This window comes from Belonocnema kinseyi, chromosome 8 (assembly GCF_010883055.1).
Source record: "Belonocnema kinseyi isolate 2016_QV_RU_SX_M_011 chromosome 8, B_treatae_v1, whole genome shotgun sequence".
NCBI classification, from domain to species: domain Eukaryota; kingdom Metazoa; phylum Arthropoda; class Insecta; order Hymenoptera; family Cynipidae; genus Belonocnema; species Belonocnema kinseyi.
In genome coordinates this window covers 70,567,083-70,583,691 of record NC_046664.1, presented here as the reverse complement: position 1 = coordinate 70,583,691, position 16,609 = coordinate 70,567,083, and the positions used below count along the sequence as shown (strand labels likewise).

The following is a 16,609-nucleotide window of genomic DNA, read 5'->3' as shown; positions in this document are numbered from 1 at the left end:
TTTTTCTGACTTTTCCTGCCCACTTTTAAATTCCATGATTTTCCTTAGTTTTCTAGAATTCCCTGTCCAGCAATCCTGATTATAGGATTAAAGATAATTTCTATATAAGATATAGCACATGAAATAAGAATACAATTTTACAAATTAATCATTCAAATTTTCTTCATCACAATTTTGAATTTCGAGACATCACAATATAAAATACTGAAATTTTTAAAGTGGAGAGTTTAGAGAAATTAATTTCATAAGTTTCATAGTCTTTAAAGCAAGGACTTACAATTTTGGAAATATATGAATCTTACAAAAAGATTAATTATAATCATATCCCCAATTGAGCATCATTATTCAAATAAATATTTCAAAAAAGATAGATGCTTCAATTCATCGTATAATACACTCGAAAGGAAAACATAAATTTTTGCCAACAATCGAAGAGAAAAAGAAATTTGTCAAATCAATAAACAAAGATAATACTCAATTATGTCGTGGAGTAATTGATAATCTCAAGAAACAAAGACATGAAATTAACGAAATGATGTCATCTTATAATATCTGTACTCAACAGATCTCTAAATTGAAAGGCGACCAAAAAAGGCAGTCTGAACAGGTAAAGGGAAATATTAATACATTATTAATAAAGCGGGATTTTTTTAAAAAGTGCACGCATCCGCCTAAGTATTTGGCCAGAAAAGTGGAAAACTGCATAAAGCCGAAAGACCTGAGCGCATTCAGTTATCGACAGACGAGTATGTATATGTAGACATTCGATTCGCATCGAGTGCCGACATAAATCCTCGGCGTCAAAAAACCTCCCGCTCGACAGTAATTGAACATAGTGAAAAGCGAGAATCAAGAAAGTGGTCACCCCATCCGAGCGGTAACCGCGCTCACCCGTGCTTAACATTCGAGATCTCGAAGAGTCGAGAATCACCGCCTAGCTACTGCCAGCGGTCGTGAAAACTCAATATTTCTCGTCTTTTATGTCTTTTCTTTTTGAAGTTATTTTTAGATCGAAGAAATGAGGAATACACTTGATGGAATAACAGAATTTTTGGATTACTTGGAAAACGAAAAATCTTCTAAAATTATTGATGAAGAAGATTTCCGAATTAGAGATAAAAAACATGAAAACCTTTTAAAAGAAATTGTAGAGTTGATTTCGGAATTAAATGAGAATCAATTGAAAGAAGAAACAAAAGAAAATAGTCGTATTGCTAAATTGGAAGCAGAAAGGAATGAGGATTGCGCAATGTTAATTTCTGTTGTTAAACAAATCGAGCAAGTAAATCAAATTAAATCTATTACAGGAACTAACGGATTACCAGGTAAAACTGCAGGTAGTTCTTTAAATAAAAATAAAAAAATAATAAAAAATACAGGCCTCGGACTCACTTCAGAGATCGAAAATAGTCGTTTTCACGTTTCTTCCAGATTATTAGCACCAATCACTAATTAAGGCTCTTTAAGGCCATGCGACGAGTGGGGCACGTGACTAGATTCCTACTATACCGACCCTGTTTTTATTTCCCAACTTTTTTTCACACGAAGCGCCATATCGATTTGAAAATTTGGGATAATAAATAAGAAGCACTAAGGAAGGTGGGTCTGGCCATGAATTCTAATAATGATGAAAAAAGTGAAAAAAATTATGTACAAAAAAAAAACTTTTTAATAATTATACAAATTTAAGACCAGACCCACCTTTCTTAGTGCTTTTCATTTATTGTTCCAAATGTTCAACTCGATCTGGAACTTTGGGTGAAAATAAGTTTGGAAAAAATAAGTTTTGAAAATGTAATATTTTAACCACATAAGCTAAAGGCAATTTTACTGGAGTGAGCGTAGCAGTTTTTTCAAAAAAGTTCTTGTTTTTTTTGTTTGTTATTGAAAATTGAGCTGATTTTTGCGCCTGTAAACTGCAACGCGCCAGCAGTGTTAAAAATAATAAATAATAATAAATTGAAAAAGTAGATATTTATAAAATATTTCTAAAATATTTCTGAAGAATCTGGGTACTTATTTTTACTCCATAAATATTATTAATACCAGAAATAATATTAATAATAAATAAGGATAAAAATAATAAATATAGCTTGATCATTTTTCCAAGTGACTGCAGCCCTGCATACAGTGATAGCTCACGCGTTGCATTTAACAGGCGCAATTAGACGACCAGTTTCAGTAACAATAAATAGACAACAACAAGAACATTTTTCGCAAAAATGGCTAAACTAAAAACATAATTAATCATGACTTGAATTTGCCCATAAAGTTTATGGATTGGAATAATAATTCAAACTAGAGAGTGCATAACTAGGGAAATCAATGAATATTTAACTAAAAAAGATCAGTTTTCTACCCAAACAAAAAAAATGATTTTTCCAAAAATTACGTACAATTTAAATTTTTAACTGAAGAACTTTCAATCAGATTAATTGTATGTATGTATGTATTTAATCTCTCCCTTTTACAGGTTTGAGGGCCTCCGCTCCCTGTACATATATTTACAATTCCATCCTTAATCTAACTTAACTACTACTTATATTATACTCTTTCGCATTACGTAGGATAAACAATAGGAACAGTAGCAATATTAATTCCTAAAATGAGCGAGCTTCCAGTGCTTCTGTTTTCTCTTACCATAAAAAGTGCATTTTCCACGATATTGAAAACAATTTTCGTTTTTTTTTACTGTCCCTTTTCAGGATCACCCGTTTGGCTTTGCCCTACTCCCTTGGTTTTCCTTACTTCTTCCAATTTCTTCATCCACATCACTCCCTGTCCACTACCATCCAAGATCCATCTTACACACTCAACTGTCCCACTTCCTCTCCTGTACATCTCTCTAATACATGTGCACAAGACTCCATTTCGTATCCACATACTCTTCATATATTCTCCTCTTTATCCATCCAATATCTGCATGCTCTAACTCCTTCTCCCATTCTGAACCGTACAACCCTACTCTATTTTTCTTCCTTTTTTATTTTTTGCAGACATTCTGGTTCGCTTAACCCTTTGACCATCATATATCATCTGTTGTACCTCGAATATATAATTTTTGACCATCTCTCTTCTCCTTATTTAACCAATAGCTCTAACTCTATGTCCTGCCCCTCCATAACCCCTTCTCGAATATTACACACCCTTCTCATTTTTCTCCTTTCTTCCTCCCATTTTGAATTTCCCACATTACCTCTTGCTTCATCGTTCCGAATTTCGCCGAAACATGCTTGTGCAATTCTACTTCCCTCTCCCCTTTTTGGCTTCTATTCAAACTTCCAGTCTCTCTTAATTTGTCTAGTAACCATATTTTCTCTACCTAACTCTTCTTTTAACATATATTCTGGGCAACTCCAGCTAAACCCATTACCCACCTCAGAAATCGCTCATGCATGCTCTCTACTTTCCTATGTTCCTTCCATCCCCAGATCTCCACACCATAATACAACACTGTCCACACCAATCATGCCCATTACTTGCACATTCAATTCTTTTCCTCACTTGCAGCTCGTTTCCCCCTTCTGCCTCAAACCAAAAACCTAGATAACAGAATTCCTCCACAATTTCCACTTTTTGTCCGTTCATCTTCCAAACTTCATTTATTTTGCTCTTTCTATTTCTGAAACACATCACCTTTGTCTTATCTACGTTCACCGTCAGCTCTTTTGTTCCCACATACTCTTCGAAGATTCTCATCATTAGGTTCATCCCCTTCTCATCATCTGCTAAAAGAACTACATCGTCCGCGTATACTAGAGAGTATAGTTCGCTATTACCAAAAACCGTTCCTCCTTTCCCTTTCTCCTTTAGCTTCTCCTCTAAGTCTGCCAATAGGATACTAAATAGTAACGGACTCAACGGGCACCCTTGCCTTAGACCTCGGCCTGTCCAGAAAACCTGCCCTTTTTTCTTTCCTATTTTCACCCTAATCCTGGTTTCAGTAAAAATTTCCTTTATCCTCCCCACCAACTTTTCCTCTACACCCCTCTCGTTCATTGCCTGTCATAGCACTTTTCTGTTCCCTGAGTCAAACGCTGCTTTGAAATCTACGAACAAAGCGACTAGTTTCCCCCTTTTTTCTCCCCAAATTTCTGTTAACTTCATAGTTAAGTACGTAGATGTTGTCTATAGTTCCCATCCCCTTTATAAATCCCGTCTGATTATGTGGGATACTTTCTTTTTGTTCTATCTGACTCTCCAACCTTTTTCTTAAGATTTCTGCATATATTTTATAGCCGACTGACATGAGAGTGATCCCTCTGTATTCCTCTACCTTCTTTCCTTCCCCTTTCTTGACAAGCGGCACCACCAGTCCCGTCGTCCACTCTTCCGGCCAATCTTCCCCTTTTGATACCTTGTTGCAGATCTTCCATATCCCATCCCTAATCCCTTCTCCTCCAAACTTCATCGCTTCGTTCTCTATCCCATCTTCTCCCGTCGACTTGTTTCTTTTTAACCTATTTATTGCCTCATCCACTTTTTCTCTTGTTATCTCGTTCCCTTCCTCCATTTCTCCTTGGACTATCCTACACTTTTCCCCTTTGGTCTTATTTTGCTCTCCCCCTAACAGACCCTTAAAATTAACTGTCCATTCCTCCATTTCTATTTCTTCGTTAATGCCCTTCCTTTCCCCTCTATCCCTATTTATCACATCCTACGCCCTACCTTCTTTGATCACTTTTTCTACTTCTGCTTTATATTCTTCCTTTCCCCTTTGTCTTTTTATTTCCAGCATCTTCTCATGTTCTTTTTTCCTCCTGTTATACTCCTCCTTCTCCATTTCCCCTCTTCTACATTTGCTCACACAGTCTTTTATTCTCTCTTTACTCTCCCAGCATTCCTCGTCCCACCAGCCTCTCTTTCCCCTACTCTTTCTTCATTAGTAACCAGCTCATCCTTTACCTTTTCAATAGACCCCTTCAACCTTTCAATTAACGAGTCTATTCCCTCCTCTTTTTCATACCTAACCTTCTCGTTTTCCATCTTTTGTTTAAACTCTTTTAATTTATCTTCCCCCCAGATTCCCATTTTCGTGTTTCTTTCCCAAACTTTTTCCTTTTTCCCTCTGCCGTATTTACTGAAGCCTCTTCTTAGTATAACTATGACCGGGAAGTGCTCGGACCCTATCTCATTCCCTACCTTCATACTCCCTATCATATGCCGCATTCTTACTTCAGCCAAGATGTAGTCTATTACTGTTAGTCCCTTTCCTATGATTGTGATCTCCCCTTCCTCATCTCCTTTTATATTGCAATTGCATATGAACCATCCTGTTTCTCCTATCATGTCTGGTAACTTCCTCCCCTCCCTGTCAGCCTCTCTATGTTTGAAGTTCCTTATAAATGCCTCCTTTTCTTCATCCCATAATCCTCCCCCTTGTTCACCAGTCCATGCATTTAAGTCCCCTCCCATTAAAACCAATTCTTCCTTCTTTTCCTCCATTCACCTCCTTATTACTTTCCATATTTACCTCCATGTCCCCATCTTTTCTCCCTTTTACTGCTAATTCTTTTTTCACCCCTGACACCATGCTGCCCATCCTTCTTCCTTTAACGTGTTCTTTTCTTGCTTCTTGCATTGTCCACACATAACCTTTCGATAACAGCTTCTTTATTCCCTTCCAGTCCTTCTCATCTGCCCAAGTTTCACTCATCATAATCACATTCAACTTTTCTAACTCCTCCCAAAATCCTTTATTCTTGTTCTTCAAACCTGACACATTCCAGAAAGCTATTTTCACGCTTTTCTCTTTCCTTCCCTCTTCTCTCCTCTTCACTTTGTTTCCCCTTTGCCGTTTGGAAACCCCTCTGATTTATTTCTAGACTCTTTTTCGTCTCCCTTCCCCCTACCTTTCTCAAGACTTTTCCCTTTTTTCGTTAATTTTTCTAATTCTTCATCCCAGCACCATTCCTCTCCATTTATCCATAACCTGTCTCTACCTATCCACACCATATGGCCCCTTTTCCTCTCTACCCAAGCCCTCTGCTCGATTTGCCATCTGCTTTTCCTCTCCCTCAATGTCAGATCTTTTTCAATTCTTTCCCTTCTTCCTCTTAATAATTTTTTTTCCACCATAATTTTCTTTTTCCCCTCCTCACTCCTCACTTTTACTAGAAACATTCCTTCTTTCCCTTCCTTTGTCCCTCCTATTCTCTTGACACCTACCCTTACCTACACTCTAATATCTCGCAAAAGATTTGTTATTTCCACTTCTCCTGTTTCACTCTCCACTTTTAATCCCTTAACTACTATGTTATTTTTCCTCTTTGCCCTTTCTTCCTTCTAATATTCTTTCGATCTCATTGAGTCTTTTCTTCAATCTTGCATTCTCACTTCGGACGTTCTTTTCATTCCCTTTAACTATTTCCTTATTTTCTGTCTTTTCCCCCATATGCTCATACCTAATTTCTAGACTGGATACCCGTTCTTCCATCTGTTTTATTTCTCTAGATCTCTGTTCGTCAACCTCTCTCTGTCTATTCTCAATGCTCTCTAGCTTACCCCAAACCTTGTCTTTCTCCTCCTTCCAACGTTTATCCCATTCTTCCCATTTTTCTCTAACCTTTTTCACTTCCCCCCTTACATCGTTTCCCTGTCTGTTCATATCCCTATTCATGTCATCCAATCTGTTTATTGTTTCCTCTCTAAACCCTTTAATGAGAGCTTCCAATTTTTCTAACATTCCCCCATCCCCCCTATCCCTATCGCTGCTGTCACTGCGATCAACGTCACCCATCCCCCCACTTCCAATGCTTTCAGCAACGTCAGCTTTTGCAGCCACTACGGTTTTCTGCTCTGTGCGATCGTCCAGTAACTGTTCCCCTCTGGCGCCAGTTTGTGGACTTCGCGTCGTCAGCATCCTACCTTACCCAAAGCTCCGTGACGTTTCCCGCCTTTATCACCTACATCTTGCCCCTCTGACCAAGCAACTATTTTTTCACTCCTAACCTCAAAAACTTCACACGCTCCAAATTTTCACTTCAAACCACTCACTTTCACCCTTCACACCTTTGCCTTCACTCACCCTTCTTCCTTTACACTCGATCTCCCCACTTTCTGCCTTTTATGCATCCTCTCACCCTTATTTCCTTCACCAAAGCCAAAAATACACCACTTGACAAAAAAGAGTGCTTTCGCGATCGGTACCGGAAACGGAAGCCCTCAATCAAATAATTGAATTTTGAACTAAAAAAAAAGTATCATTAATTGTAATAGTTGAATTTTAAACCAAAAAGATTTATCCCTAAGGAAAAATATGAACCAAAACGATTGAATCTACCAAATGACGTCTTTCAATTAAAAAATATAATTTTTCAAATAAAAAGTAAATAGTTAAATTTTTAGTTTAAAAAATTGATGTTTCAACGAAAGAGATGAATTTTTAGGTAAAATTATGGAATATTCACTATTCAACTGACATAGTTAAATTTTCAATTTTATCAAATTTATTTTAAACAAAACAAATCTTGTCAAAAAAATAGTTTAAGTTTCAATTGGAATAGTTAAATCCTCAGTAAAAAAATCCATTTTCAGTCACAGAAAAAATACATTTTCAGCAAAATAGCTCATTTTTCAACGAAAGAGATGAGTTTTTAACAAAGAGTTAAACTTTTAACCAATTCTGAACTAAAAATGTAGTAATTGTCTAGTAATTAATATTTAAACCAAAAAAAAGATTTTCATTTTTGATCAAAAACAGTTAAGTTCCACCAAAAAAGACAACTTTTCAACATGAGTTGAAAGTTCACCTAAGCCAGATTTTTCAATTTGAAGAGAAAAAAATTGAAATGAACGGTTGAATTTACAAGAAGAGAGATAAATTTTCAACCCATAAGATTAATTTTTTAACAAAGTGAACGAAATTTGAACAAAATACATGAATTTTCAACCAGATTTTTGAATTTTGAACTAAAAACGATACATTTTTAACTAAAAATATAATAGTTAAATTTTCAGTTAAAAAATTAATATGAAGCCAAGAAAAAACAAGAATTTTCAAATAAAACTGTTTAGTTCAGTAATATATAGCTACTTTTACACATAAAGAGGCATTGTTATTCAATTTTATATTTAAATTTAATAAAAAGTTAAGAAAACTCTCGAAAAATACCCTGTCTTTGAAAAACTTCTCGGACAATTTCTTTTTTCTCATTTTTTCTTACTTTAATAACTTGAGTGTGAAATAATAATAATGAACACAAATAATGATATAATAAAATATAAAAATAATCATAAAAATATCCTAACAAACAATTAATAAGGCACAATAAGAACATCCAACTGTTTCTGATCAAAAGTTCATCCTTTTCAGTCGAAAAATCTATTATTAAATTTCTGATTAAAAATACATCTTTTTTGGTTAAAAATGTATTATTTGAAAATTGAACAATTTTATTCAAGTCGTACTTCTTGGTTAGAAATTCAAAGATTTGATTCAAATTTTTTTCCTTTCTTGACTAAAAATGTTTGTTTATTAGAAGTACAACTGTTTTGTTGAACATTTATGTTATTAGTATAAAAATTCATCGGTTTTTGTAGAAATTTCATCTTTTTTGTAGTAGATCAAGTTGTCACATTTTTCGTTGAAAATTCCTTTTTTTTGGTTAAATGTAATTTTTTTAATGGAAAAGTTAATTCTATTGTTGAAAACTAAACTGATTGGTTGTAATTAAACTATTTTAATGAAAATTCCTATTCGCGGCTTGTAAATTTAACTGTTATATAGAAAGTTCGTAGAAAATTAATTTTTTTGGTTTGAAAATTCAACTATTTAGTTTAAAAAATTTAGAAGCGAAAAAAATATAAATTAAAATTTTATCAAATAAAATTTGGAAAAACATTGGTACGTATTTTGTTGAAAGTTCTTCTTTACTGATAAAATATTACTCTTCTTGTTTGAAAATTCATCTTTTTGGTAGAAAAATACAAGTATTCCAGTTAAATATTTTTCATTTTAGTAGAAAATTTAATGATTTTAAAATTTTTTTTTAAACTAGTTGATTTTTTGCTACAAGTTTTTTTTTAACTGAAAATGTAACCAATACGATTGAATATTCCATAATTTTAGATAAAGATTCTTTATTTTGTTTTAAAATTCATCTGTTCCAGTTGAACATTCATCATTGTAGTTGAAAATTCATTACTTTGGTTGAAAATGGTGTTTGTGGTAAAAATTAATTTTCTTATCTAAAAATTAAACTATTCCATTTTTGGTTGAAAACTGATCTTTCTTAGTTCTAACTTCCACTATTTAAATAAAAGTTGTTTTTTTTTAATTAAAAAATAACGTTTCCAATGAAAATTCATATGTTTAGTTGTAAAAAATTCCATTTTTGTTTGAAAAAGGATATTTTTTGGTTGAAAATTCAACTACTTGGCTTAAAATTTATCTTTCATGATTGAAAATTCATTTATACGCTTAAAGCGTTAAGTACCTGGTTAAAAATTGGTTGTTTTTTTTGTAGAAAATTTATCATTTATGGCAGAAAAGTAATCTCTCTGGGTTGAAAATCGACTCTTTTTTTAAAGATTCAACTTTTTGGGTTGAAAATTCAACTGTCTTCTAAAAATTTGGCCTTATTTGCTTTAAAATTCAACTATTTTTGGTTGAATTTTCATTTTGTTTAAAATTTTTGATAAAGTCATCTCTTTTGAATAAAAATTAAACTGGTTTGTTAAAATTTCGTCTTTTGGGATTGAAAATTCATCTTTTATTTATGGTAGAAAAGTAATCTTTCATGGTTAACAATTTAACTGTTAAGTTGAAAATTCATATCTTTTGTTGAGGATTCATGCCTTTTGTTGAAATTCGTCTCTTTTGGAAGAAAATTATTTTTTTTTCCATTTTTTAAACTGAAAATTTGACTATTCCATTATTCATGGTAGAAGTTATCTTTTGGGGTTGCAAATTCATATTCTATGGTTGAAAAGTCATATTTCTTGGTTGGAAAATTATCTTTCTCGCCTCGCCTCGCACGCATTTCGCTCTTTCCTCGCTATGCCTCGCATTACCAACCTCGGTCTCCGCGGCTAATACCTAATACTGAACTACTATTTACAATATTTACAGTTTTCTTACATCTACTTCCTCTCCTATTTACAATCTTTCCTTCTCCATTCCTCGTCTTCCTTCTCTTTTTCTCCATCTTACACAACACCCCCTTCACCCATGCTACTGCCCTTTTGTCCCCCCACCCTTTCATGCAACAATACCTCCATGCTTATCCCACTCCTTTCGACCTCTTCACACTCCTCCAACCAGTGCTCAACTTTTGCATCCCCTTTCCGCACAGTTTACACATTCTCTTCTCTCTAGAAAGCCAGAACCTATTATAATCCACCATGCAACCGCATCTCATTCTCGCAATAAGTTCCTGACTCCCTTGCTCTCCTCCTCACACAAATATTGTGTTCTCTCCCTTAGCATAATCCACACATAGTTCCCGTTAAACATTGACTCTCTTATTCTCTCCTCTCTTTCTGCCTTCTTTTTCTCCATGCAATTCTTTTGAACCAACTCATATACCTTTCTTCCTTCCTCGTGCAACCTTCTCACTTCATCCATCTGCAATCCATTCGTTCTAAAATACCTTTTCCTTTCCACCTCCATCTTTGCACCACTACGTCTGTTCTCGTTCTCTCACCAACACTCCCTAACCAGCTTACTTCCCCCCGCATCCAAAAATTTCTCCTCACTTACCTTCCATCCCCATACCTCCACTCCATAAAATAAAACACTCATCACTAGCGAATCAAATAATTTCATTCTCCTTACAAAATCATCTGCGAACAACCTCTTACCCAGCCCCCACACCTGCCTCATCACCACATTTGCCCTTCTCACCCTCTCTTTTATATGACCATCCACTCCCCCATTCCTTCAAAACAGGAAGCCCAGGTACACAAACTCTTTCACCTCGTGTACCGCTTTTCCCTTCCACTTCCACTCCTCTCCCTTATCTTTCCCACCTTCTTTCCTGAACACCATAACCTTCGACTTGTCTGCATTTAACTCTAACCTATTTTTGTCCAAGTATCTTCTCAACCTCTTGATCATCTCCTTTAAAGCCTCTTCGCTCTTTGCTAACAGCACTATGTCATCTGCATATGCGAGTGACTATATCCTGACTCTTCCTACCCTAACTCCTCCTATCACTCCGGCCGCTAGCTTACTTTCCATATCCGCGATCAACATTACAAAAAGCGTTAGGCTAAGCGGGCACCCTTGCTTCTACCCCCTATCCATCCAGAATCCCTCAGAGATTCCCTCCCCTCCTCTCACCCTATCTTTCTTCTCCTCATATACGTCCCTTGCCCTCTCTATCTGGCCCCTCTTCACTCCATTCCATTGCCATTGCAATCACTTCCATTGCCTCCCACAACCTACCCCTATCCACAGAAGGGAGTTAGAAGCCTATCTTCTAACACCATCGCGTATATTTTGTACGCCGTATTCATTAGCGTAATTATTCTATAATTTTCCTGCCTCTCCCTATCCCCTTTCTTATACAGTGGTACGATCAACCCCTCCCTCCACCAACTTGGGAATCCCTTCCCTTGTCCATACTTCTTTCACTACCCCCTTCAGCCTCTGCCTTACCTCTTGTGTGCCAAACAGCCACGCTTCTTTCTCTACCCCGTCCATCCCTGCTGCCTTAGATTTTTTTCAACTTCCTTATCTGCTTCTCTATCTCCTCGTCGTTCAGCTCCTCTCCATCTACCTTCCACGTTCTTCTAATCCCCTCATCTCTCTTTCGTGTATCTGACTCTTGAAATGAATCCTTAAAAAATTTTCTCCATTTGTCGCTCCCTATCACTACTTGGTTTAAAGTTTAACTAATATTTAAAAACTTGTTACTGTCTTGTAGAAAATTCATTTATTTATAGAAAATTAATTCTTCTGAATGAAAATTTAACCGCTCTATTTTACTTAAAAAGTGGTAATTTAAAAAAAAATTAAATTGTGTAGTTTAAAAAAATTCAGATATTAAAAAAATATATACTAAAATGTAATCAAATAATATTTAGAGTAACATCGTTTTTTTCGTAGAATATAAATCTGCTTGGTTCAAAATCCATATTTTTAGTTTAAAATTTATCTTCTTGGTTGAAAATGAAATTCTTTTGTTGAAAGCTCATATTTTTGACTTGAAAATTCAACATTTTTTATGAATTTTTTTTTTCTTTATTGAGAGAAAAATCTTGTTTGGTTGAAAATTTGTTTTTTTTGATTTGATAATAGTGTTTTTAGTGTAATTTCTTTCTAAATGGTAGCAAAATAGTTTCATGGATTTAAAAAAGTGTCAAATAGTGTGAATAGTATGGTGAGTCCGTGACCTGAAATTAGCTAGAAGAATGCTATTTGTAGAGACAAATTTTTCCTTATCAAGGTCCTGAAATATCTAAACCTAAAATTGAAAATTCTGGTGAGAATATAAAACTATTTCCTACCAATTCGTCAGAAATGAAGATTCGAGTGACCAATTTTGAAAAATCCAAAAAATCAATTAAAAAGAAGAGCCTATTTCCAAAAATTAAAGAGAAAAATCGAGAAGAGAAAGGAATTTTTGGAGTTTAAGACTTCCTCTAAAAGAAAAAGGAAAATGGATATAAATTCTGTTCCAATTCAATCCTGTAGTTTTCAAAATCCAATTTCCTCAGGGCCATACAATTCAGTAAAGAATTACTTATCTCGAAAAGATATTACTTTTTATCTCAAACTTATAGGGAGAAGCCCCGAAAGGAACTGAATAAAATTTATGAAAATAGGGGATCGATATGTTAGCGTCGAATAACTTTATTTCAAAAAATTATATTGAAATAAAAAAATATCTCTACTAATTACCTAATTATTACTACATCTAATTTCTTCTGAATCGTTTCGAAAAAAATGTCTACGGTCATTGAAACTAAATAATTCAAACTTTTAATCCAAAATATGAGTTCTCTACCAAAATAATAAAACTTAAAAATTCAAAATAAATCAATTTTCAAGTGAAAAAGATACATTTTTAAGGCAAAAAAGAAATAGCTACAGTTACAGTTTAAAAATTATTTTTAACAAAATAGTTCAATGTTCAACAAAATAAAAGAATTTTTGATTGTCAAATTTTCAGTACAAAAGTAAGATTAAATTTCTATCAAAAATGATGCATTTTCGGCAAAAAATTGAACTTTCGGTTAAATTAATTAAGTTTTCAACTAAAAAAGATATGGTTTTAATAAAAAATAGAATATTTAAATTTGGAACAAAAAAATTTCAATATAATAGTTATATTTTCAAGCAAAGAAATTAAATTTCTAACAAAAAAGGTGAAGTTTCAACTTGTGAATTTTTAATAAAATAGGTAGATTAAAAAAAAATTTACGATGATGAATCTTCTTTTAAAAAAATGCATTTTTAACTAAATATTTCAATTTTCAAACAAAGGAATTAATTTTTAATCAAGAAGATGAAGTTTGAACTAATGAAATTATTTTTCTACAACAAAAATTATGAACCAAATAGTTGAATTTTCACTTGAAACAGATAAATTTTCATTTTAAAATAGAACAGTTAAGTTTTCAGTAGAAAAAAAAGTTTTCAATGAAACAGTTAAATTTATAAACAAAAAGACGAATTATCAACCAAGAAGATTCACTTTCTATAAAAAAAAAAGATACATTTTCGACACAAAAAATGAAATAGTTAAATTTTTAGTTAAAAATATTATTTTTCAACAACAAAAAATTCAACAAAATAGTAAAATTTTCAACAATCTGTAGGATAGTTAAATGTTCAATAACAAATTCAACCAAAAAATAAAATTTCAACAAAATATATAAGCTTTTAATTTAAAAAGATTTAATTTCAAACAAAAACAGAATAGTTACATTTTCAAAAACCAAATTTTTCAGCCAAAGAAATGAAATTTCGACCAAAAAGATGAAGTATTAACTAATGAGATTATTTTTCTACAAAAAATGGAATTTTCAATCAAAATAGACAAATTATCAATTAACAAGATTAAATTTCTATAAAAAAAATCGACAAAAAAATGGAATGGTCAAATTTTCAGTTAAAAAAATAATTTTCCAACTAAAAAAAAAGCAATAATTTTTCAACCAAATAGTCAAACATTTGAAACAAAAAATCAATTTTCAACTAAAATACTGAATTTTCTTCCATAAAAATGAATTTTTAACCAAATAGTTGCATTTTCTACCGAAGAAGACAATTTTTCAACAAAATAGTTTTATTTTCTACTAAGAGAGATCAATTGTCAATTTAAGAAAAGAATAGTTATGTTTTCAGTAAAAAAATAACTTTTCAACGAAATAGTTACATTTTCAAAAAAAAATGAATTGTCATCAAGAAGATAAAGTTTCTTTATATATAAAAAAAAAGAATTAGACAAACAATGGAATAGTTAAATTATCAGTTCAAAAAATAAAATTCCATCTAAAGAAATCAACAAATTTTTAACAAAATAGTTAAATTTCTATCAAAAAAAATTTTTTGATCTAACTACTGTTAAATTTGTTATGCAAGTCTTCAAACTGCATTCTAAATTTTTTTAATTACCTATGAATGGAAAATTTGGTATGCAAAAGATTTTCGAATTTCACATAGTCAACTTAATTATTTCATATTTAAAAAACTGAAAATTGAACTTGACATAAAAAATAATTGAAATAAAACTTATATAAAAAATTTTAATAATAAATTCAGTGTCATTTTTCGGTTTACCGATGCAGCGGCCGTTTTAATTAACAGGATGTGAATTAAAAACAATGTTTTCAACTTGATGAAATGTTTATTCGACAATGAAGAAATGACATATACAAATTTTTAATTTACAGAATTGAAAAAATGTAAATATAAATGTAAATATAAATGTAAATCTTAAGACCCAGTGATATCACATATCATATACAAAGGAATGATTAAAATCGAGAATTAAAAGCCCTCTTGATTGAAAAACTACCTAATTTATACTTAAATTACTTAGGATAAGTAATCGTTAAAAATCGTTATACAATTCGTCTTTTAATCCTTTAAGCTCGAATCTAAAATCTTAAAAGCATGTCAGTCGATCTTTTGTGCTTGGTCCATTGGAAGACTAAAAATGCAAAAGAAAAATTGACAATCTTTATATAAAATTGCCGTCTATAAAGTTAAAACTTGTCTTTTAAAGACTGTTTAAAAAGGTAAAATTGAAAGTTTAGAACCTTCTTCCTATTTCATGGATTGCAAGACGATTGCGCGAGCACAAATAATTATTTCAGAAGTAAAAATAAAATACGATAGCGCGACTAGCGACAAAAGCGCGACAATTCTTCAATTATTTATCTATTAATCAAAGAAATGTCGAGCGAGAAGCTTTTTTCATTGACCAAAATTGTAAAAAAAATCAGGGTGGCCGCTTTAAACGAGGGAAAAATTCTCGGTCATTTCCCAGTTTTTTTTTACGGTTTGTCAACATTTTTCTCGATTATTGAAATTTAAAAATTTGAACTCTTATAGCTGAGATTTTTTTGATTTCTCTTGAATTGTAATCTTTAATCATTGAAACTTACCATATTTTAAATTCAGAAATTCTAAATTAAAACGAAGAATAATTTATACGTATAAAACGAAGTTCATAGACATCAAAAATATGAACAAACGAGTTAATAGTTTTCAGCTAAATGCCGTTAAACTGTCAAAATTTTTATTCATATAAATTAATAAGTTTAGAGATTCCCAGTTAAAAAATAGAAAGCCATGCTATAATTTTCAATTCGCTCAATTAAACAATCAATCAATAAATTTGTAAAGGTTCAAAATTATATCATTTACAAAAATTTTTAATTAGAAGTTTAGTTTTTTTTTTACATAAGTTGTTTCAAATTAATAACTTTTAGTTGTTATATTTAAACCTACAACAAAAACACTTTTTTATGTAAACAATTTTTTTTAATTTAAATTTTCTATTCTATTTTTGGTTAAAAATTTGATTTGGTTGAAAATTTAACCATTTTCTTGAAAATTCGTCGTTTTGATAGAGTTCAAATGTTTTTTTATTTAAAATGGATTTTTTAGTTGGGTAATCAAATACTTAATTTAAGGTTGAACTATATTATTTTTAATTCATTTTATTCATTCAAGATTCAAAATTTTAGTCAAAAGTTGTTTTGTTTTGTAGAAAATTCAAATATTTTGTTGAAAAAAAAATCTCTGCTAAAAATTATTATTTTTTTAAACTGAAGATTTTACTATTCCATTTCCAGTTGAAAATCAATCTTTTTTAGTTGAAAATGATATTGTTTAGTTGGAAATTTATTTATTTTGTTGAAAATTGTTTTTTTTTTTTAATTGAATTACTTTGCTCAAAATTTATTTTATTTTCTGCTCGAAATTAATTTTTGTATCTGAAAATTTAACTATTCCATTTTGGGTCGAAAATTTACTTTTTTTAGTTGCAAATTAAATTGTTTAGTTGGAAATTAATATTTTTTTGAAGATTCGTGTTTTTTCTGAATTTCCAATTTGTTTTGTTTAGTTAAAAATTAATCTGTTTGGTTGAAAATTAGTTTTTTTAGCTATAAATTAATTCTTTTAACAGAAAATGTAACTATTCCATTT

The 16,609-nt window shown here is 31.9% G+C and overlaps 1 protein-coding gene across 1 annotated transcript; it reads left to right on the top strand.

The window, feature by feature from the left end:
• Positions 1 to 490: 490 nt before the first annotated feature.
• LOC117178863 lies at positions 491 to 12,770 on the top strand. The gene is made up of 3 exons (XM_033370375.1): positions 491 to 607; positions 1,000 to 1,337; positions 12,393 to 12,770. The coding sequence occupies exons 2-3, from the start codon at positions 1,019 to 1,021 to the stop codon at positions 12,578 to 12,580; spliced, it is 507 nt and encodes a 168-aa protein (XP_033226266.1). The 5' UTR covers positions 491 to 607; positions 1,000 to 1,018; the 3' UTR covers positions 12,581 to 12,770.
• Positions 12,771 to 16,609: the final 3,839 nt, after the last annotated feature.